The sequence below is a fragment of the Marmota monax genome, unplaced genomic scaffold, assembly GCF_021218885.2.
Source record: "Marmota monax isolate L192 unplaced genomic scaffold, Marmota_monax_Labrador192_F-V1.1 WCK01_AAM20220418_F8-fsc00002, whole genome shotgun sequence".
NCBI lineage: Eukaryota > Metazoa > Chordata > Mammalia > Rodentia > Sciuridae > Marmota > Marmota monax.
The window spans coordinates 16636932-16659824 of record NW_026693571.1 but is presented as its reverse complement, the minus strand read 5'-3'; the positions used below and the strand labels follow the sequence as shown (position 1 = coordinate 16659824).

Genomic DNA, 22893 nt, shown 5'->3' with positions numbered 1-22893 from the left:
AACAATAAATTTTGACCTGGAGGTCTTCTAAGAGGCTGAATTCATTGTACCTGGATTTAATATAATGATCAATGATGAAGAAACTTGTAATGGATAACTTTAAGAAAAAAAAAAAGTGAGAAGGAAGTAATTTCCTTATGGTGATCTCCATATATATATTTAGTTATTCAGGTTGATGTTGTTTTCATTCTAACATTGTGGATTACTATTTTTTTAATTTAATATTTCCCACCCCTGCTGACCCAATCAACTTAGAGATTGTGATGCGCCAAGCAAGGGAAGAAGAGATCTTGGCTATTTCAAAAACACACTGTGGCCAGATTGTGAAATCAATCCAACAGACACAAGAAATGGAAAATGTGGGGGAAACTCCAAAAAGGGTGACTATATTTAGAAGTACAACCAGAAAAGCAGCAAGGAATGGTTAAAGTGTCTGGAAATAACATTGCATATATTTAAGAGAAATGAGAAGGGAAAAACATAAATTTAAACAAATGAAAAATATATGAGAAGAAGAATCTCACCGAAAATTTTCCAATGAGGGACTTACAGAAACCATAGAGCAATGGAAAGTAAGAATCTAAGTTGAAAAGAAGGTAAATGGAGAGAACTCTGCTTCCCAGCTCAGAGAGAGCTGATGCTCAGAAAAATGATCAAATAAATACTATATTTCAAGTGCAAAATGAGCATTCTGACAAAGTCATTATACTATTGCTTATATTTTCAGCTCAGATGGAGAGTATATAATAATATTAATATTTTATTATCCATAGTTATATTTCCCCCAAAAATGGTGAATAATAGACTATAGAACTTAATGAAAAGTTCTATAATCTATTATTCTATTATATTATAATCTATTAATCTATTATAAAAAGCACTTTAAAATTTACCAATAACTCAGGTAAAATATTTTATTATCCATTTTATAAAATTAGACTATATTTACTCAAAAGGTCAAAAAATGTTAACATGGTCTATAAGAAGAGACATTAAGACAAGTCTCTTAATGTTTTATCCTGGGATCACCTTTAATATTTTCCAAATAATCCAAATCTAAATTAAACTCCTACTAAACACTTGCAACTTCACAAAAATATAAAATATGCAAATAAAATGTGTAGATTGATACATACTTGAATTTCAAGAAATAAATGTAGTGGGATAGAATGGAGTTCAGATATAAATGTCTTGGTATACTTAGTATTGCTATTCCTAGTTTTGGTATTTCCCAGAGATCATGGCAAGTCCTCACAGCCCAAAATTGAATGGAAAGACCAAAAAGAAGAGCATGTTTTTGGGATTTTATAATCAACATGTAACTATAATGTCATATTATCATGTAAACATTCTTGGTACTGTTCTGGTTAAATTGTGGCAAGGTACCACTGAAGCACAAATTAAAATTCAGTATGTTAAGTACTGACAACACATAAAATACCTTTGACAGAAAAACTGAGATGACTTATTTTTTCAGTGAAAAAAATAAAATCTCTTATTTTAACTTGGAAGTTCAAATCAAAAGGCAGTATTTCATATGTTAAGAAAAGAATAATTTTAAGTAAAATTTCATTTTGTGTTTTCATTCATACAATTATCGCTCCTTTTTTTTAAGCTTCTCCTTTCAACTTTTAAGTTCTGATGCTTTTATGCCTGGGGCACGATACTACTCTTTCCAGAATCTAAGCAATCCTGCATAGTCAATTTTCCTCAACGTGGGGGAGGCTAATATACAGACCAAGGGAATCTTTAAAGATTTTCTTTAAAGTGTGTCCCTCCTGGCCTTAACACTGCACCTTGCTGGCTTCTCCTGAAGGTTTAAAGGTTTCTGTGCCAAGTGGCCTCCTGAGTGAGTGCTGCAACCCCACAGGGTGGGTTTCAGTCTCTGAAGAGAACAGGAAAGAAGACTGCAGAGAGGAGGGGCCAAGTGCTGTGGTGAGAGAGACTCACAACACCGGTATCTGCCACACATTACAGATGCTGGCTCTGTCACCCTGCTCACATTTACCACTGTGAGCTACTACTATGAATTCCTTAGTTTAAACTGAACTAAGAGTCTGAAGAAAATGCTATGTTGAATACAACTTCTTATCCAAATCAATCATTCATTCATTCATCAAGTATTTATGTGAATCCGATAGCATAGAGCAGGCATGGCTAGCAACAGAAATGTGAATAGGGCATGGATTCCACTTTAGGAGATCCTGGGAAAGACGATCATAGACATTGACAAATGTTCCAGAGGAAGTTGGACAGCAATGCGTTGGAACTGACAAGAAGTCAGCAGAGGACACTGAGTGCAGCTCTTCTAAACTCCACACTCCCTAACTTCATGTGGGAGCTTGAAAGCAGCCTGGGGGAGAATTTATATCATGGAAATCTGCAAATGCTACAAACCAGGCCATTTTCCCCTGGGAAGATGGGTTGTTAGACATTGAACAGTATGCCACAGGACGCAGGTGCACAAAAGAACTCTCACAGAAACAGTGACAGTCAAGAGATCTTGAAGGATCTTATTGAAGGATAAATAAACATAAAAATAGGGAGAATAAGCCTTCTCCAGAGAGAATTTTTAAACACATGGAGGCAGAAAAAACCTGTGTATGTTCAAACAATGGTTGAGAAGTCTGTTGTAAGCAAAGTTTAGGCACACAGGGTTAGTGTTTGATAAGAGGGAAACAGGAAATGGCCTGGGACTAACTTGTAAAGGCTTCAGCTAAGAACTACAGGCAAATAAAGAAATTGAGACACTGGCATATGTACAATGTGTGTACAATAAAATTTTGTCAGGCACCAAAACAGAAACCCATTGATGGATGGGTAGAGAGAGAGATATACAACCAAGCAAATACAGTCAAGTGTTAGTTGTAGAGAATAAATGGCGTACCTTGGCACTGACTATAAAGTTCTTTCAACTTATCCATACTTATGCAACATTTTGCAATAAGATGTGGAAATATTAAACTATAGTAGGAAGAGACTTAGTTTTGAGGCAAGACACACACATACAGAGAGAGAGAGAGAGAGAGAGAGAGAGAGAGAGAGAGAGAGAGAAGAGAAGAGAAGAGGAGAGGAGAGGAGAGGAGAGGAGAGGAGAGGAGAGGAGAGGAGAGGAGAGGAGAGAGATCTCAATGTCCAGCCCTTCTTTCAGGTGATTGGGATAATGCACAAGCTTGCTGATAGAGGCAATGACAAAGTTTCTGAAGTCACCCTCTTACCACCCTCTTCTCCTGCAGGCTCCTGCTGAGAACCGAACTGGGAAGGTTTTGTTTTATAAATCCAACACAACGGATTCTAACTAGTTTCAATACATCTTTACAACTGTAAGAAATGAAGCTGACCAGGTATATGAAAATTTTATACTCAGATATCTTATGAAATAGAAATATCTTTTCTTATTACTAAAATATAAAACACTGCTTTTAAAATTATTATTGCCATTTAATTATTTTCTTTTTCATAAAAAAGACTACAAAAACTTTTTCATTTCATTATTATATTGGCCTCAAATCTTTGGTTATTATGTAGGCTTCTTATTAAAGTGTTTTTGTTGCTGGTATTGAGGATTGAGCCCAGGGGTGCTGAGTCAAATCCTCAGCCCCTCTCCCCTTTATTTTTATTTTGAGAAAGGGTCTCACTAAGTTGCTTAGGGCCTCGATAAATTGCCTCAAACTTGTGATCCTCCTGCCTCAAAACTTTTGAGCTGCTGGGTTTACAGGTAGGCATTACCATGCTCGACTCTAATAATTTAAAGCATTTTTAACTAATTCAATTATATCCATAGATGTATATTTAAATAAAATGTTATATAAAAACATGTGCTTATGCTAATATTTCATACTTTTTCAGAGGAGAGAGATATTTTGAAGTCTGCATTTGCTGGTAGACTTCAAATTTCTTTAAATTTTTAATTCAAATTCTAAGAAAAAATACTTTTTTACCATTCACTGCTTTTCCAAATTCATTAAAAGTTAAAATTCATTTCATTTATATTCTATATTTTAGAGGTATTTTACTGGAAAGTAAAATTCTATCATGGATCATTATGAGTAAACCAAGTTTAGAACTAACTTCAGATTTTATTCTTCAACAAATACAGCAAATATTGAATGTGAATAAAGAGTACTGATGGAATGAAGCACAAAGTGTTGAGATAAGAAATATATTTTGTTATGTTACATTAAAGACAATTATGGGTTGGTTTCTATCTAAAATTAATACCTCTAAAATATAGAATATAAAGCAAAGGACACAATGTGACTTAAGATGCATCTAAGAAACTTAAATAATAACTTCACTCAGCATCTTTCTACAGAAGATGATGAAAATTATAAATGCACAGACTGTCTTTTTTGGGAAACTCTTTGTCCCACATTTGAGGTAAACCATATGCTATATAATCCCTAAGTCTTAGCTTCCATGTCCTCTCACTCTTGACCTGGTTCAACAATAACACACCTTGGGCTTCTATATTCAACAAAGGAATACTTTCCAGAAGTTATCTGGACATCCAGTTGTTTTCTCCTTGGCTATGAGTTGTGACATGTGCTTCACAACATTTTCCTACATCACCAGGCTCCTGAGTCATGAGTTTAGGGAGAGCACCATAAGCTCTGGGTAACTGAGTTGGCTCTCATAGAACAGCTTAAAAACTGTAGCCATTAGAATTTTTACTCAGGTAGTGCCAAAAGAATATTCTTTAACAAACATTCCACTCAGCCCCAGTTTTAAATAGGTATAAAAAATATGATATTGTAAACATTGTAATTTGAAAATGAAATAACTACACTGTTAATAATGATATATTTTAATGTTAGCAATGCATAGTCATCCATTTAAAGAAAAATTCATGAATGAGAACTTCAATGTTATTTACAAATCTCATATTATCCTTTTCTTCTTTGAAATTGTACTTCTACTTGTATTTTTCCAATTTAGTATACTACATATTTAAACTTTAAAATGTTTTTAGCACTATATGATAATTTTCTGTGAAAAATATGCTTAGAAATTTAAAGATGGTTTTAAAAATTTCCTGAGACAATAAAAGGATCTAAATGTTCAAAATTTTCTGTGGAATAAATAGCTGAGTTATTATTAGTTCTTAATTGAACTAGACAGCACAAATCTATGAAAAATGTTTACAAACATGTAATAGGCATAGCAATAATGTTTCATTGGAATGTGTCTCTTAATGACAGGGATGAGGGGAAATTACAATGACTTAATTGAGGAGGCTTCCTAGATACTAAGTTTCTCCAACATTTCTGTTTAGTACTTTTAAGGTAGTTGCACCTCAAGGCAATGTTCATAGTGATTATGTCCAGGAATACCTATGCCTTCCTCCTAAAACGGAGAATAAACAATGAGAAAAAGGTGATGGGAAAGGAAGCTGAGCCCCCTCCTCAGGCACATTTAAGAAGGACAAGAGGAGGTTGAATATGCGATGACCGAGCCCTTAAAGCTCTCCTTGAAATGTCCTGGGGTTATCCCAGAAGTACAAGTGTTCCAGCCCCCCAAACTGCAGTTCTATTAAGAATTACATTACTCAGTTGCTAGAGGTGAAAGATGTCAAAAAATATCTGACTAAACTTGGAAATCCTGAGCTACCATCTAGGAAGAGTCAGTGCTGGTTAAATCTCATCCAAAGAGATTGTTCAGTACTGCCACTCACAAGCAGCTGCCTAGGAACATGTGTAGGTTACCCTTTTAGGTACAGGAAAAACAACTTTAGGACAATAAAAATTTTTTTAAAAATTCATCTTTTTTGAGGATAACTTCCTAAAATATTTAGAAGACCTTCTTGATTTGGATTCTAACTCTACTATTTATTCACCCAAAGGTAATAAAATTGCAATAATGGCTACTCACTCCAAGCCACTCCAAACCACACATACTGAATGTCTTCCATGTGTTTTTTCAATCAACTAAAATCTCAGCATGTCATAGAGCTCACAAGAGTGTGATATTTGGCATAAGGCTATTCTGTCTTATATCCCATTTTGAAAGCAGCAGAAGATTCTGTAAAATAGATATTTTAAAAATAAGAATTCTCTTCTGTGTAATGGATTTTTAAGGAAGGCCGAGATAGGTCAGATTGTTTTTTCCCCACCTTTCTGGTCATGAGCTATAACACAATTCTTTAGATAGAAAGTCTTAAAAAATGTACAGACTTCTCATATGTCCAATCCTGTCATTATTTGAATAATTTCTACTTAGTTAAAAGCTACTTTCATTTACAAACTCTAGTTTGACATGCCTGCACTATTTTTCTCTGAGATGTTGTCCCTATTTGATTCTTTAGTAGAGTTGCAGATTTTGACAATATATATATAATTCTGACTTGGTTGAAAATTAGAATCTACAATGGACTAGGAATCTTCTGTTGACTTTTCAGGAAATGATCACATTCAGCCTGTGCCTTACAAAGGACATTTAAGATCCTTTATATTTACAAAGGGAGAAGCTAATAGCAGAATGTCACTGATTTTATAAAATGACAAAATAAAAACAGAACAAATAATAATTATCAAGTTAAAACTGTAGATTTATTTTTTAAGAGAGAAACAATCATAATGCCTGTCTAACCTATCAAGGACAGTTGTGGATATAGATGAGGCTGTAATAGGTTAAAAAGGTATTTATTGTAGACCTAATTGTGCTGGACGACTGAATGCAGACTAGAATTCTGAACTTGTGTAGATTTATAATTTACCCAATACAATGATATTTAAATGCCATCTCTGAAATTATACAAAAAGGGATGACTATACAGACATAGTAAAATAGTGTGCTTGTCTCAGGCTCTTTTCCCTTGATATTAACCTAATCAGGCACTCCAGGACTGTGCACTGATCCTATGCAGAGGTGAAGGAAAAAATGCAATAACCTCATCTGGAAGCAAAGAATGGCCCAGGCACTGACAAGTACTCAGCCTACCCTAAACAAAGTCATCTTCTGATGCTGTTTACAACCCAGGCAGGTTGTTTTACTGACACACATAAATTGCAATGAAGCTGTGTAGAAAGAGGAGAACTAGGGAAATGAGCAAGAGGTTCTGTTCAAAGATCAGTGCACAGGCAACTTAAAGAGGCAGAAGAGACTTCAACATCACTTAAATATACAACTCTCTTTGAAGAAAGGGATGTGCCAACCAAAAACATGTCAGTTAGTCACTGAGGCAAACATTGGAAATGTACAGGGACATTTGTCTAGGGAGGTACTGTCCAGAATCAATAGCCTTCAAGTCTTCTGGCCGTTCCATAAAGCTTCACACTGTACATAATTGAACTTATCACTTTTTTTTTTTTTTTGGTACCAGGTATTGAACTCGGGGGTACTTGACCACTGAGCTGCATCCCCAGCCCAATTTTATGTTTTACTTAGAGACAGAGTCTCACTGAGTTGCTCGGTGCCTTGCCTTTGCTGAGGCTAGCTTTGAACTTGGGATCCTCCTGTCTGAGCCTCCCAAGCCACTGGGATTATAGGTGTGTGCCACCATGCCCAGCCTTCATCCACTTCTTTTAACATACCTAAGTACACTGGCATGTGAGATCCAGAAGAGAATATTGAAGAAATTCTGCCCTGGAGTGAAAATCCTAGGTTTGAACCCCATCTCTCTCATTACTAGCTGAGCTATTTGTGGCAAACTTCATTAAGACTCACTCCCTTATCTGTAAAGTGAAGAATGTTTTACATATTTAATTTGAATTATATCATATAATCCTCAGAACAGAATCTATGAAGATGGTATGGACTCTTCATTTTACAAAGGGTAATTGTAAGGGACAGAAATGGCAAGTTATTCCCCCAGGGTCATCAGCTAGAAAAATGTGACCAGAGCTAGAATTCAGTGAGGCAGCAGACCAAATAGTCTATTTCATGGGTGGCTGGAAGAATTAAATAAGTGATGTGTTCTTATTCTCATCCTTCAGGAGACATCTGTGCCAGGTACTGTGCTACTTTCTAAGGCACTTAAGTATTAGGCTTTAGTATATGGTAAGTACTCAAAACGCTTGCTATTATTAAGAAGAAAAAAATGCTTGTGAAGATATGAAAATTTCAGTTCTTCTAATAATTATGTTTCTCTCTGCAAATTAAATGACTGAGTATATGATCTCGGTGAATATCAAGCTGCCGTGAGATACAGCCTGATTTGTGTTTTGTGTCAAGCATGGAGTCCAGACAATGGCAAATCACTAAGGGAGAATGTCAGCAGCCAGGATGCTGCTGGCTGTGCCTTCAGAACCAAATGGACTACCCCAAAAAGATGCACTGGTGAAAAAGAATCAAGATTTCTATTTTTATAGAGTTCTGAGAAAAAAAAGTGGGAAAACAGTTTTATAACTTCTCATGAGCTAAGAATAAAGATGCAGAAATAAGATAGCTTTTTTTTTTTTTGAAGAGTGGAAATAGAATATCTCATAGAAAAATACTTTTAAAATTGAAGTTTCCTGAGCATTTATTAAACTTTTCAGTGTAGCATTTAAACATGCCATCAAATCAAGCAATTACTCTGAAGAGAATGTTTTATAAGCCTAGAATCACAACTCTTTTGCAGTTGTCCAATCGGTATTGATTGGACAAAAAAAAAATTGATATTTTTCATAAAAGTACAACTTTCAGGTTAAAACCTGGACATTTAGTACGTTTACTACGACAATGATGAACGTGCTGCCAGAAAAATGGGAAATATGGATCTTTTTTGGAGATGGTACCAGTTTTCAGAAAGCTGACATTACCCACTAAAATTTCTCCTGGGAAGAATTCTACGTCTCAATTTTCTCACCTCTGCTTATGAGAAGTGAAGTTGTCCTAAACCATAGAGAAATACATACAAACAAAGCCTTTACCTTCACTGAGAATAAGACCTCTATGTTTTGATGTCTTTCAAATAAATAATGCATTAAGGTTTATAAAACACATGCTTATTTTCCTTATTACAGAATTTGTTCTGTTATCTCAAATAAATATTATAAGTAAATTTATGCTTAGATATTCAATAGCTCATATTTAGTGTGTTGGCTAATGCCATCATTAGTTGAAGAAAGGTTCTAATGCTAAGAAAGTCAATTGATTTTAAAAGTATAAAATTATCATACATTACACTGTATTTGTATATTACACCATGTATAGAAATACAGCATAAAATACGGAGTATTTTCAAAGCATTTTTAAAATGTGGGAATAATATTCTTACCCAGTGAACATAATATAATCAACTAACTGCAACAGGGGTATGGCTGTTTTCTAATACTTAGCTTATTCTGCAAAGTCTGAGCTTCCATGCAATGTGAAAATTATGCCAGGTAATTAAGAAACACATTTGTGCAAAGTCACGGCAGTATAATACATAGAGAAAGCAGTGCTTTGGATACCTGCATTACTGAAACAAAATGACAGGCCAGACTTGGAACTGATTAAAATATGATGGCAGGTACATTGTTTGATAGTCAAGGCTGAAAACATCAGTAACTATAATGTATGATGGGAATCATACATCTCTGCCATTCAAAGCCCATGCATTTTTTTTAGGTGTAAGTGTAATTAAAAAAAGTAGTCATCTATCCTAAAGGATACAAAGTACAAATAATAAACTGATACTGACTAAAATTATTTACTTCCTACACGAAGCAATGAAATATCAGGCAACTGAAAAAAAATCAGCAATAAAATGCAAAGATAATTAACAAAAGACTTAAGAAAAATGTTATCTTTTACAAAATATTAAATCTTTCTTTTTATATTTTCTTTTAACCCTTCCCCAGTTATATAATGAAAACTCAGTTTTTACAAAAAGGTGAGAAAATTGATATACATCCTTGTGTATAACTTTCTGGAAAAATCATATGATCTAAGTTTCTCACATATTCATATATTTTAAAATGGAAAAATACATAAAAATATTTTTTCTTGAACTTATCAAGTAGACAAATACTAGAAAGATGTCCTTCATCTTCTTCTTTTAGGTATCAAATACTTTATTCTGATTTTACCATAATCATTCCCTAAACCTTCTAAATCTTCTGTATGTCTAGCATGTTTAAAATTGGTCTAATTCTTGTTCTACTAGACTCTTCACCAGATGAAGGCAGGAATACATGTGTTTTTTTCACTACTGAATACACAGAAAAAGAGATATTCTGTGAATATTTATTAATAAGTAAATGGAAATAAAAATATAATATGTAAAATTAAAATGTCATGTTAAAATTGAGACATTCTGAATTTTATTCATTTTATTGTTTCTGATTATTTCAATTCTTTTGGGGCTTTCACAATAATAAAATAAATTTTGCTATTTGCCTATTTTCAATAATCTGATGTCTGATAACCTTAGTCACTGTCTTTATATTTCGTTTTCTGGTCAGACTTATAGATCAGATTCATTTTTCTGTATTGGGTACACATTTTTAAGTAGCTTCTGCCACAGTTTTTGCATTTTCCTGATTCTTGTGCCTTCTCTCTGATCAATCCTACTTTCTCCTTCACTCGCTTGTCTTTTTTCCCCTCAATTTTTGGATATTTCCTACCACATTCACAATTTTGGAGGCCTATTCACCTTTAATAGATTCAGTTATGATTTAATTCCAAGGCTCTGTCACCCACACAGATTTTTTCCCATTTCCAAGACTCCATTTCCAAATGCAGTCTGGGCACTTCCAGAGTTACATGTAGGCCCGTTCTACCCAAACTCCTGTCCCTAAGAACTCATCTTTCTCCTGAAACTGGTGAGTTTTTCCATAAATGCTATCCTAGGCACCTAGGTTTGAACCATCAAAATCAGCTCTCATTTCCCTTAACCTTTGTCTAAGTCCTGTGGATTTTATGCTGTGAAGTGATTAGAAAGTGCTTTTTTGAAAAGCTCCTTTTTAATTTCTTTTGCACCTCCATCTTTGTTCATTCTAGGCACCTCCACTTGGAGATATTTTATTGAGTTCCTAAATTATACTCCTATTCATCCTTTGTTCAATGGAAATTGAACAAATCATTTGAACAAAGCATTTTTCTAGGCAGCATTTTCTCAAAAACTTATTTTATTATGCTACTTGTCTCCTGAACAACTTTAGGTTAGACATCAATATGAACCAGATAAGGACCAGATCACCATTGTGCTGCTCAGGGGAGCTTTTTTTTTTTTAATTCTTATTTTGTGTTTATATCTCTATTTTAATTTCCACATTAAAATTTATCACATTCTGGGCTGGGGGTGTAGGTCAGTGGTAAGGTGCCTATCTACCAGGTACACAGTTCTGGGATTGATCCCCAATTGTCAATTACCATTGGGATAATACCTCCCCCCCCCCCAGACCAGGAACCTGAAATACAGGATGCTAAAATGAGTTTCTCTAAGAAATCAGTCATTACAGCTACAAGAAGAGCTCTAAACTAATAGCTCTTTGTACTTCCAGATGCACAAAGCAGAGGGAACTTTCCAGAATGAAATTTTCACCTTTAATTCATTCATTCCACTTAGATTTTTAAACTAACCAATCACATTTAGATGTTGTCGATATTTGCCAAAGATAATCATTTGACTTTGGCTCTTGCCAAAGTAAAAAAAGTAAAATTCCTTTACTTTTAGTGTCCCAATGTATTTCTGCATGAGAGTTATTGATGCTAAGTGCCTTTTTAGTAGGTCAAACATTTGTCATGGCAAATAAATATAGTTTTCGTAGAAAATAATATGACCAGATCCCTACTGAGGCACTTATCATGGACCAATAAGATGCCATGTTAGTCCCACTAATTCTCAACACTGCACTTTAAAAAGTTCTATACGACTTTTTAAAGCTAGACAGAATCAAATGATGAGACACTCTGGAATCTGTGACTTAGATATGAAGAATTACCTAATAACCTAAAGCAAGATAGTTTTCTAGTATACAATTTAGATGGCTTTGCAAAAGGCTTACAAAAATCGGCTCCCATCCCATATTCAATAACTTCCCTGTGGTTAGCATGAGGAAAAGACAAAAATGTGGACAAAGGATAAGAGCTCTACCATGTGGTTTTGCTCTTTAGTTGAAAGCAGAGACATAAATTCTAATTCAATGTTGTCTTTCCAGTGCAGCCTGAATTATATTTGGCTTGCAATATATTGCTTTTATTATTTTTTTCTTTCCTTTCTAATTCTGCAGGATTTCAGTTTCACCACTACAACTTTTCCTGGTTAGTGAGACTTATCATATATCAAAGTCTCAAACATAATTTATGTTTTAAAAAAAATGGTCTCAGAGTCTATGACTTTAAGGACCTAAAAGAAAGTCCCAGATAAATACATATTCCTATCTCACCAAATCATCTCTAGGATTTTAAGGCTTACTACTAATTCAGATTTCTTTACTATAATAATAAACAAGAAAAGAAAGCTTTTTGATGAAGATGGCTTCAATCCTGTCTGCTTTCCCCCTACTTTGGGATCTCTTCCTATTTCTTGGTTTAAAATGAATTTTCTTCATTAATGAGGATTAACTACCAAATGAGATTCATCTACTTAGGTTTCTTTCTTCTCTAAAATGTTCTGGTGAACAACAACCCTAAATTGAAACCAGACTGTCATTTTATCATCCAAAATCAGAAGTGGAAACAGGAAAAAAAGACCCCAATACATATAAATTTGATCAGCAGAAGACATTCATTGGCATTAAACTGCTTCCAAACTTCACAAGATAACAGAAGTTTTGTATTTTTATTTTCAACATAAAAAATATAAAACCAACCACAGGCCAATTTGAAACAGCAACTCTTCTCAAGATTGGCTATCAAATTCCTTCATTTGTAAGGCAGAAACTAATGAGAGAATCATGATGTGGTTTCAATACAGCAGAAAACTGTGTGAGCCAGATCACTTTCTGTCTGCTCAGACATACCTAAATTTTTAACATGATGAAACACTTCACTTTGTAGACTAGGCTGAGGTTGAACAAGTAGAATAAACCTATTTCATTTGCACAGAGTTTCATGTGCAGGAATAGTGTGAAATCTATTTCTTTAAAAATCTTACATAATATTTTATAAAACTTTTAACAAAACAGTCTAAAAAGTATATTTTGTTTAATTACTAGTTTACTAGTTTATTTATTTTTTCCCATCCTGTTGATTTTTTGTAGTCTCAGGCATTGGAAAGATCAAGAGTCTGAGAACCAGGCAGATGTTAGTTTAAATTCCATCTGTTCCTTTACCAGTTCTACGAACTCAGGCTTTAAATTTGCTGAGACTCAATCACTTCAGATGTAAAATAGGGACAATAATAGCACCTATATAAAAAAGCTGCTTTGAAGATTACAGTTAATATGTTACCTAATAAATTATCTAAGACACTTAAAACAACTTATAATGATGTCCAACACATAAGTGTTAAATTCTGTCATCTTTACATATCATCCCCATTAAATGCTAAAGGGAAGTTGACAGATGCTGAAGGGAATGAGGAGAATTCCTATTTGCTACAGCCCTACAGACAGTAAGAAGTCAACCTCATCAAATAAAAATGATGGACTGTAAAGGCATTATTACCTTGGACTTTTTAGTTGACATCAGATATGGGACAAATTTTGAGAAGGGCCTGATAGATGACTCACCAGGAGGTGGCCCCACTTAAAATAAATAGGAACTTAAGGAAGAGCATTAATTAAGTCCTTTGATGTCTGCTGACTCCTGGTTGCACCTATGCAGGCAACAGGAGGAGCCTGGCAGGCAGAAGCAGAGGGCCAGCCCCCAGGGACAGGCTGCAGACTGCTCCTAGGAAGGGCAGGGTGGAAGAACTGGAACTTTATCCCAAGGTTGGAAATAATGCCACAAAAAAGACAACTTCAAAACATGTGCTCAACAAATTGTATTTCCAAAGGGAGTCAGATTTGTGGTAGGCTCAAGGTGTTCTTGGAGCACTCTGGAAGTAACTGATGGTTTTTATGTCATGTTGAATAAAGTGCTAGGTCTCTTCCTCATTGCTCACATCAACATGTACAATGTACTAAGCTGAATATACTTCTAACTTTAAAAAAATTATTAGCTCCCCCTTTAGTGGGCAAATTTATAAGACTTAAGCTAAAATATCAATGTCAATTAGAGGTCAAATCTTTGAAATAGGAGGGCAGCATCTGCTGGCTTTGACTTTAGCCCATTTCAGATTCTGGATCTGGAAATCCTTAACAGTTTAACTAGACATGATCTTAAACTGCCATCTATTTAAGTGCTGGCAGACAAGACTGTACTAATGCTAGGAAATTCTGGATGTTCTTTATATGTTTTACGTATAATAGTTTCCAAATTTCATAGAGAGCCATCTTGGGTTTTATTATCACCTTATTTAGAGAGGAGAAAACTATTCACAAAAGGCTAAAATAGAGCCTAAGATTTTTTCCCCATAGAACCAGCTTCTTCTTAATCAAAACCTATTTTTAGATGCATATGGAGCCTGTCCTTGTTAAACGTAGTTTTTCTTCTTTACTTCCTTGAGGTTCTTTTTCTGAGAAACTTGAATCCAGTGTTTCTAATGGAAACCAGGACCTGTAGTGCTAGCAGGTGCTGGAGTGTCCCATCAGCCAGAGGGACCTTCTCTTTTCAACTGCCTATCTCTTTCCTCCTGCCTACCATAACTTCTACACTAAAGACATAAAGCAAGAGATCAAGTAAATATGCCTCTTTAGCCTGTTTATAGGAGACAAACCAACAAATTTTGAACAAGAGAATAAAAGACGGGGGAAAAAATTTCCATACTACCTATGAAGCAAAATATGTTATATCCAAGAGACAGGATACCAAGGAAATGCCATCTACCTCCCCTAAAAAGTCTGTCTCCTTCTTCTCATCCCCAAACTGATAACAATTATATAGAGAAAGGTAGAACTTTGAATGTATCTTAAACACTTCTAAGTATTCTGCATTAATATTGCTTCAAAATTTTACACATTAGTTGTATTCTAAATGCAGACAAGGAAGATGACCTGTATTAAAGCAGAAGAAACTGTTCAGAAAAAGGAAGAACTGACTGATATTTAAGTTGACAGAAATGGACCACTGAAGAAAGCTGAAAAAAGTAAAGAACACAGTTCTCATGTGTGCCAGCTGGCAAGACAGGGTTAGGTCATCGGGACCATTTACCACCCTGCACTTGGACAGGGAAGAGTCATATTTCTCTGCAGGACTGACCTCAGACTTCAGGGTAGTGGAATGTGCTCAGAAAGAAACAATTCTTTCAAGGGTCTTGAAAAAGGAAATGCACTCCCATAAGTGGAATTAACAGGCTTCAAGCCAGTTGCTGATGAGCACGGCACATTGATTGGAGGTAATTATTTGAAAGCAGAGGAAGTCAAAATATATCCTTTCATGTAAGTGATTGAAGGGGTGTGTAAGGAGAGATGACTGGAAGTGAAGTAGACACAGAGTTAGTCTTGGTAATGTTTATCTGCAGGAATAACTTGTGCTATTAAAATGTGCAGGCACTTTTGGCCACAGTACATGACACATAATAGACACTCAGTACATATTTGCTGAGTGAATGGGTTCATAAATAATTACAAACACATGTATGCCTACATAGTTCTATTATACATTATTATTCTTATATTCTTATTTTTCACACTCATACGTATTCTGTATACATAAATATTATATATTATATTCTTATATATTATATTATTATATAGTCCTATGTTCTTATTCTATATATATATGTATTCTTATTCTACATTATTATTGCACATATTTATAAATATTGGCTAATGGACTCGACTAAAATAGAAATTTGTTAACAGGGAAGTATTCCTGTATTAATGGTAAATAATTTTGAGGATTTCAGTGTTCAGAATACCACACCCCGAAGTGTAACAACTTGGCATGCAACACTTTGAACTGAGAGACACTCAGTTCAAAGCCTCAGAATCAAGTTCTTTCTGACCTTCTCCCATCCTGTTATCTCTCGTCCCTTTCTTCTCCCCTGAAGTATATAAAACAGAATTGCCCTCCTCCAAAGCAAGTCATAAAACCTAGCAAAGTTACTGTCTCCTTTACACTTTGAAGACCCTCATTCCACAGAGGTCTTGCCCTGTATGCAGGAGAAAGGAATCTAAAGGAATTCAGGAACAATCTGAACAGGCCGACTTTGTTGGGCTTTTCCCCTCAGTCATTACCATTTGATCAAATCCTTTTGTCTAGTCACATTTTAATATGCTGCCCATGCCTCACTGGACCCCAACATAAAAACAGGCATTTTTTCCTTGTCTTTCTGGGTCTTTATTTCTGTTGTCTCACATGTAACACAAAACTTTGCTTAAATAAATACGTTATGCTTTTCTTTTGTGGACCTGACTTTTGTCATAGGATTATCCATTGTGACCCTCTTGATGGGTGAGCAGGGCCATCACACCTGTCCACCTTTACAAGGGTAAAAGGAATAGTGAGAAGCAGCTACTAGAAAATGTTGATGTTAGTGTTCTTCCCTTAGGAAAGAAGTTTCCGCCATTGTGAATATATTATCTTTTAAGTGATAACACTATCCAAGAAAAAGTTAAAAAAAGAACAAATAAAAAAAAAATTACAAAGATAACTATAGCAAACTTGGCTATAACATGAAGCATCTAGAATCTAGATGAAATGCAAAATGTCCATTGATTTTCTGCAAATTTCAAAACATATCAACAGATTTGCTTAAGTTCTCATGACTATTCTTAGTAATCTTAATAAAACTTTATTTATCATCTCCATTTTCTCTTTCCTTCTCTATAGTGCACATCCCCATGTCCTTGAAATGTGGTATATGCTTCAAAAATAATATACAGGAACACATAATGAAGACAAGAGAAGTTACAGAAAGGAGGGTGAGTATAAGATGTTGGGAAAAATTGAGAAATTTATATTTGTTTATGTATATAAACTGTATATAACTGCATGACTTTTATTTATTTATTTATTTAGGCTCTATTTATATAACTGCATGAGTTTTATTTTATTTTTGCCTGAAACTTAGGTATTTTGTATTTAAAGCTTTGACTGGCATCAAGATCAAGTAAATATTAAATCAGGCCACTCAGATACTAAATTTTAGAAAGGGCTTCATTCTCTTTTCATTTTACCCAAGTGCAGTTGTTAATGGCATGTTAACTACTTAAATTCACCATAACATCTAGTTTCCCTCTGCCACCTTCACTTTATTTGTCTTAGTTTATAGACATTATCTGTTTACACATCCCTAACCAGACTGCAATCTCTTTAACAAATAGGTGTCGAAGGCTTCTTGGAACCTGGAGTGACCTATGCAGAGGAGGAACTTACTAAATATTTGTGAAAATGAAATTCACTCTTGCACATTTCAACTCTACATTGTTGTTTATTTCCATTCATTTAGGTATACTTTTGTAAGACCCAGAGAAATTTTTTTTCCCTTCATTTTAACCTCACGGATCTTTGTCTTTTGTAGAAAAAGTACACTCTTTCAGGATAACTGAATACCAAATTAAAAAAAAAAATCACAATAACAGAAAACCTCTCATAGCTTATTCATACTTATTACTACAGATATAAAAAAACTATTGGGGCTGACATAAGTACTAATAGATAAATGCCTTCTTTTATCTTAAACATCAAAATGTTAATAACTGACAGGAACAACCCCACTAACAGACAATTCAAAAACCACTCAGTTGATGGTAATATCTGCCAGAGATAAAGGATGATATCTTTTTTAAGGATGTCAAAAAAACTCATTAGCAATAAGAGCTACAGAGACATGGTTCTTATCAGTACTGGGGATTAAACCCAGGGTTTACCAATAAGCTCCATCCCAGGTCCTTTTTCTTTTTTAATGTTTTACTTTGAGACAGAGTCTCATGACATTGTGAGAGGCTGACCTCAAACTCATGAGCCTCCTGTCTCCTGAGAAGCTAGGATTACAAATGTGCCAGCTGAAAGATGGTTTTTAAGGGAGTTTACTATTTAAACAATATCTTCAAAGCAATGGAACAATTCTCTCATGGTTTTTGTTTCTTATGTTTTTTTAAGAAAATAGAAAATAAAATTATATTTTTCAATCTCAATAGTATGTTGAGATTTAAACATAACCCAAATCTCAGAAACGTATGCTTAGGGTGAGCATTGAATTACCAAGTAATTTACCTGGGAAATAGCATTAGTACAAAGACCCAGGACTCTTACCATCAAATCCATCTTCTTCCGACCCCAGTTCATCATCTGAGCAGATGTTGAGGACATTTACCAGCATCTCAGTCACTGGACAGGAAAGAAAATAAAATCCAGATTTTGTTATAACCTTAATTACTACTCTGATATTGTAAATCAACAAGTTTAGTACAGGAGATTCTCAGTATACAGAATCACTTGCAAAGCAGTCTATATAAAATCCACATCATAAAAGACACAGACTTTTTGATTTTATGTAGACTGTATGTTTATCAAGTTATTATCTCATCCCTATGAAATGTACTGCTAATATATTTCAGCTGAAGGTCAATAGAAAATGGATAAGTCAAGTATATGAATATGAATATCATATAAATCTTTGAAGATGCAAGTAGTTATTTTTTAATTTTTTATTTATTTGCAAAATGATTCTGCATGATCTAGATTAGATTACAAACTTCTGTTCAGTAGGGACTAAGTAAATTCAGATTTCATTTTTAATTTTTTTTTACTCCTCCAGAGAGCCCAGCACAATGACAGGTATGTGGCCTTGTACTTAATAAAAATTTTAGATTGATGAATTAATACATTTGAAGTTGTTTTGAAAACATAAATCTTCAAGAAGAATGTTAGAAATTTTCCAAAAATGGCTTTAAAATAACTTAGTTATAGTTTAATCAGAAATTTAGTTAAGTATATTACAATAGGCTTACAAAAATAAAAGTATTATACACATACTCAGGAAATTAGTGCTGTATTATTCTTACACTAATGTAAATGGTATTACATTTAATATTTTTTGAAATTAGGTTGAGTTACTTTCTTTCTTTTCTATTTATTTATTTTACTGGGGGATGAGCCCAGGGTGCTTTATCATTGAGCTACATCCTCAGACTATCCCCCCAACCCTGCTTTATGAGACAGTGTCTCCCTAAATTGTCCAGCCTGATCTCCAATTTGTAATCTTCCTGCCTCAGTCTCTCTACTCACTGGGATTACATGTGTGTGTGCCACCAGTCGGGCACAGTTGAGTTTTATCATACATATGAAGAGAAAGTTGCACACTAATTCTTTAAAAGTTACTTTTAAAAGTAATATGAGGGCTGGGGCTTTGGCTCAGTAGTAGAGCTCTCGTCTTGCAAGTGTGAGGCCCTGGATTCGATCCTCAGCATCACACGTATAAAAAAAATAATAAAAAATAAAATAAAAGTAATATGATATTTTAAAAAAAATGTTCTTGAAGATAAAGTAAAACCGCAGTGGAGCCAAAATTAATGCAGAGGTTCAGTTTCATAATAAAAAAATGAATTATCTTTACTAATATATTAGTGTGTCGTTTTATAATACATGGTCAAAATTTGAATAATTAATGGAAGCCATTCAACTCAAGTGTGTTCAAGAGCATCCAATAGTTATCAGGATTCAAGCTGCTTTGATTTCCGGAGGATCCAAGAGACAATTTTACCAGGTGCTGCAATTTGAGCAATGCAAGAAAGCATCCAATGTAGCACTGGCAGGACATTATGAAAATGTACTTGTGACTTATTTTGGTTGCTAAAGGGAAGAATTTTTCACTGACCACTCACAATTTGGTTTGTGATATATATATATAAACTCAAATATTATGGGGCTTCAGAAAGATGTGTAGCTCTTCTCTAAAGCTCCCTACAGCACACCCTGTTTTTCTGAAACACGTGGAAACTCTAATCTTTATTACAAACCCACTTGTGTCCTTGTGAGGTACGTGAGAAGATGCATTAGGAATGATCTGTCTGTCACTGTGAGGCCTCATGACTAAATGTTCATGGTTTTTTTCTGAGGTTTAGGAATATATAAAAGTAAAACAAAAAAGAAAAGAAGGAAGGAATGAAGAAAGGAAGAAAGAGAGATAGGAACGACAGGAGCCAGAGAGGAGAAAAAAGGAGAGAGAGAAAAAGGGAGGAAAAAAAAAGGAGAAAAAGCCAATTTCTGAAAAATTGGGTCGTTAATACACAAATTTTCAAATGTAAATTTGTCTCCCTGTTCCTACCTTGTAACACACTAATGCTCAATATATTTTTAATGAACTACTCTTTTAATTGTTTTTTGAGCTACTCTTCAAAATATGGTGGCCATTAAGTGCTACCAGTACCATGACCATTACTCACAAAAGTATGTTGAAACCAGCTAAAGCTATATTCCTACTATTTTTAAGTTAGATTATTCTAATGAGACTTTATGAGTTCTCCTAATATTCTAATGAATTCTCCTAATGAATTCTTATGAGTTCTCCTAATATATTCCTCATTTGCTGTTAACTCATTCATTGTATATTGTTAATATAAACACAGTTACACAATTTTGAATGTCTTCTCTCATGGCCCAGCTTGTCATTTTACTGGGCAGACCAAAGGATTTCTGTTTCTGAACACTTCCTATTAAAACAGAACAAATCTCCTCTCTTCCCATTATATGCCATCTGGTTAAGGACCTCTCAAGACTGTACAACACACCTTTCTCCCCAACAAATGGCAGGGACCAAGTGAAAACATCCATGAAATTTGGAAGCCAGTATGGATGGGGAGAGCAGTTGAATTGCCTGATATTCATAACGTTGTTCTCATACTTCAATACTGCAGCTAAAAACAACAGAAAACAAACAGAAAGAAGCATGTTAGATTCACAGCACGTTTCTGCTTCTATACATGGTTTAGTTGATTACGAAAACTCAATTATTTGACTTAAGTTCCAAAACATCAAACCAAATTGCTTTATCAATCCTGAGTACTTAAACTACTTATGGACTTAAGCTGTACCCACTGTAATGTGTTTCTGCACAATATGTGAATAGTAAATATGAAGCAGCATCATAATTGGGCAAATATTTATATAAAACAGTTAATCAAATGTCTGTTGGGAATTGTATCAGCCTGCTCTTGTAGCCAAGAACATTCCACTCTTATTTAATACCCGATGACAAGAATAAAGGTGGCATGGCTAAGTTAGTTAGCAATAATTTAATAATCTCCTCAAATATTTGAATTGAATTTCTGTTAAAAAAAAGCAAACCTTTTGTTTTGTAGAACTCACAATAGTTGTACAAAATAGTTTAAATTAGATTGCTTTTCTGACTTAATCAAATGTTTGGATTGCATCCTACATAAAATGATATGCCACTGACCCTATCCTTGACTTTTGAAAAAAGGCATAGAATGGATGACTTACAAAATCAAACCTGCATGTTTCACTCTGCTTCCAGAAACACTTGATTTATACCCCTATATTGCATTTATCACTTGGCTTTAATCACAGGTATCCTGTGAACACATGTTCTTTCTCCCACTGTCTTTAAAGACAAGTACCACACAACAAGCTTTATAGCCTTTGTTTCCCACATATCACCTCACTCAGTGCCAGTGCTCAGAAGGTAGAGACAAATCTTCATATTTCTCTTACAATTTTTTTTCAAGCAAAGTATTCTAAATTTCCTTGAACTTCAACAAGAAATGTGAGATCATTTCTTGGTACTTTTCATCACCCTGTTCATCTCTGATCTAGATGCAGGCCAGACTGGCAATGCCTCTGTGTAATTGTGGCTTAGTGTGCACACAATCCTTCAGGTGGTCTGGATCTACATGGAGTATAGAAAAGATATATAGTTTTCTGTGAGTTGGTTACTACGTGTATCATACTGCAGCCTGATGACAATGTTGATGTTTTCAGCAGCTTCCAATAGACTAAGCTCCTACTTACGCACAATAAGGGCTTTGCTTCAAATTAAATTCCTGGTGCATGACAATGGTTCCAGGGAACAAGGAATCACAAACTTTGGGAATAAAACATTCGGCTACTACAGTCAACATCAATATAGAGGGAGTCATTCTCTTTTTTTTTTTTTTTTTTGTGGAACCTTGAATCCTGCATATATTTCTGGAATGAATTCTCTTTTACCTTATTCTATAATTTATATGCTATACATCATTTGGCCTAGGAATACAATGATATATGGTATTAAAAACAAGCAAAATAAAAAAAATCATGGAAATGATTTTATTATATTGAAATCATCATATCAATACTTCTGATTTGGGGGATGGGAAAAAGGCAAAGTATTTGTAATGTCTGCCAATTCTACCTTTCCATGTAAAAGTTCTTTACTATTTTTGAATATTGCACATTTACAGCAGGTATATATATCCTCTTATATTCAAAATAATCTTTCAAGGCTCTAAGTTGTATTTTCAAAGAGTAATTTCACATTTAAGTTTCCCCTGTTTTTATTAACATTAGGGTGGTGATATAACAGGAAGAAAAGAAAAGAAGTATAGTCATTCCTCTGTATCTAGAGTTCTGCATCCATGGATTTAACCAGACTTGTATGGAAAATATTTGAAAAAAGAAAAATGTGTCTACATCGCATATGTATGGACTTATTTTTCTTGTCATTAGTCCCTAAAAAATTCAGTATAAGGAATCTTTACACAGCACTTACATTATATTAAATATTATCAATGATATAGATGATTTAAAGTACAAAGGAGGATATATGCAAATATATGCCATTTTATATAAGGCACTTGAATATCTGTGGATTTGGGTATCCACAGAGGGTCCTAGAACCAGTCTCTAGTGGGTAATGAGGCATGACTATATTATTATGAACAGTGCCCTGAAGTACAGAGAAAGGCTTTATAGTGAACTGTCATTTAATCTTCGAGGTAAATCTGAAAAGCAGTGATGCCTGACTCTCATGTTACGGATAAAGGAAGTGGTGTG

At 34.4% G+C, this 22893-nt stretch overlaps 1 protein-coding gene across 2 annotated transcripts in view; it reads right to left on the bottom strand.

Annotated features, from left to right (window-relative positions):
* Positions 1 to 22893, bottom strand: part of Ppp3ca (protein phosphatase 3 catalytic subunit alpha) — a 310937-nt gene that overhangs the window by 18277 nt on the left and 269767 nt on the right. For both annotated transcript variants that reach the window (XM_058583828.1, XM_046458923.2), the window contains exons 9-10: positions 20631 to 20756; positions 18154 to 18228 (exon numbers count right to left, since the gene is read on the bottom strand). In XM_058583828.1, coding sequence (XP_058439811.1) covers positions 18154 to 18228; positions 20631 to 20756 — 201 coding nt within the window. The remainder of the gene's footprint in view (positions 1 to 18153; positions 18229 to 20630; positions 20757 to 22893) is intronic.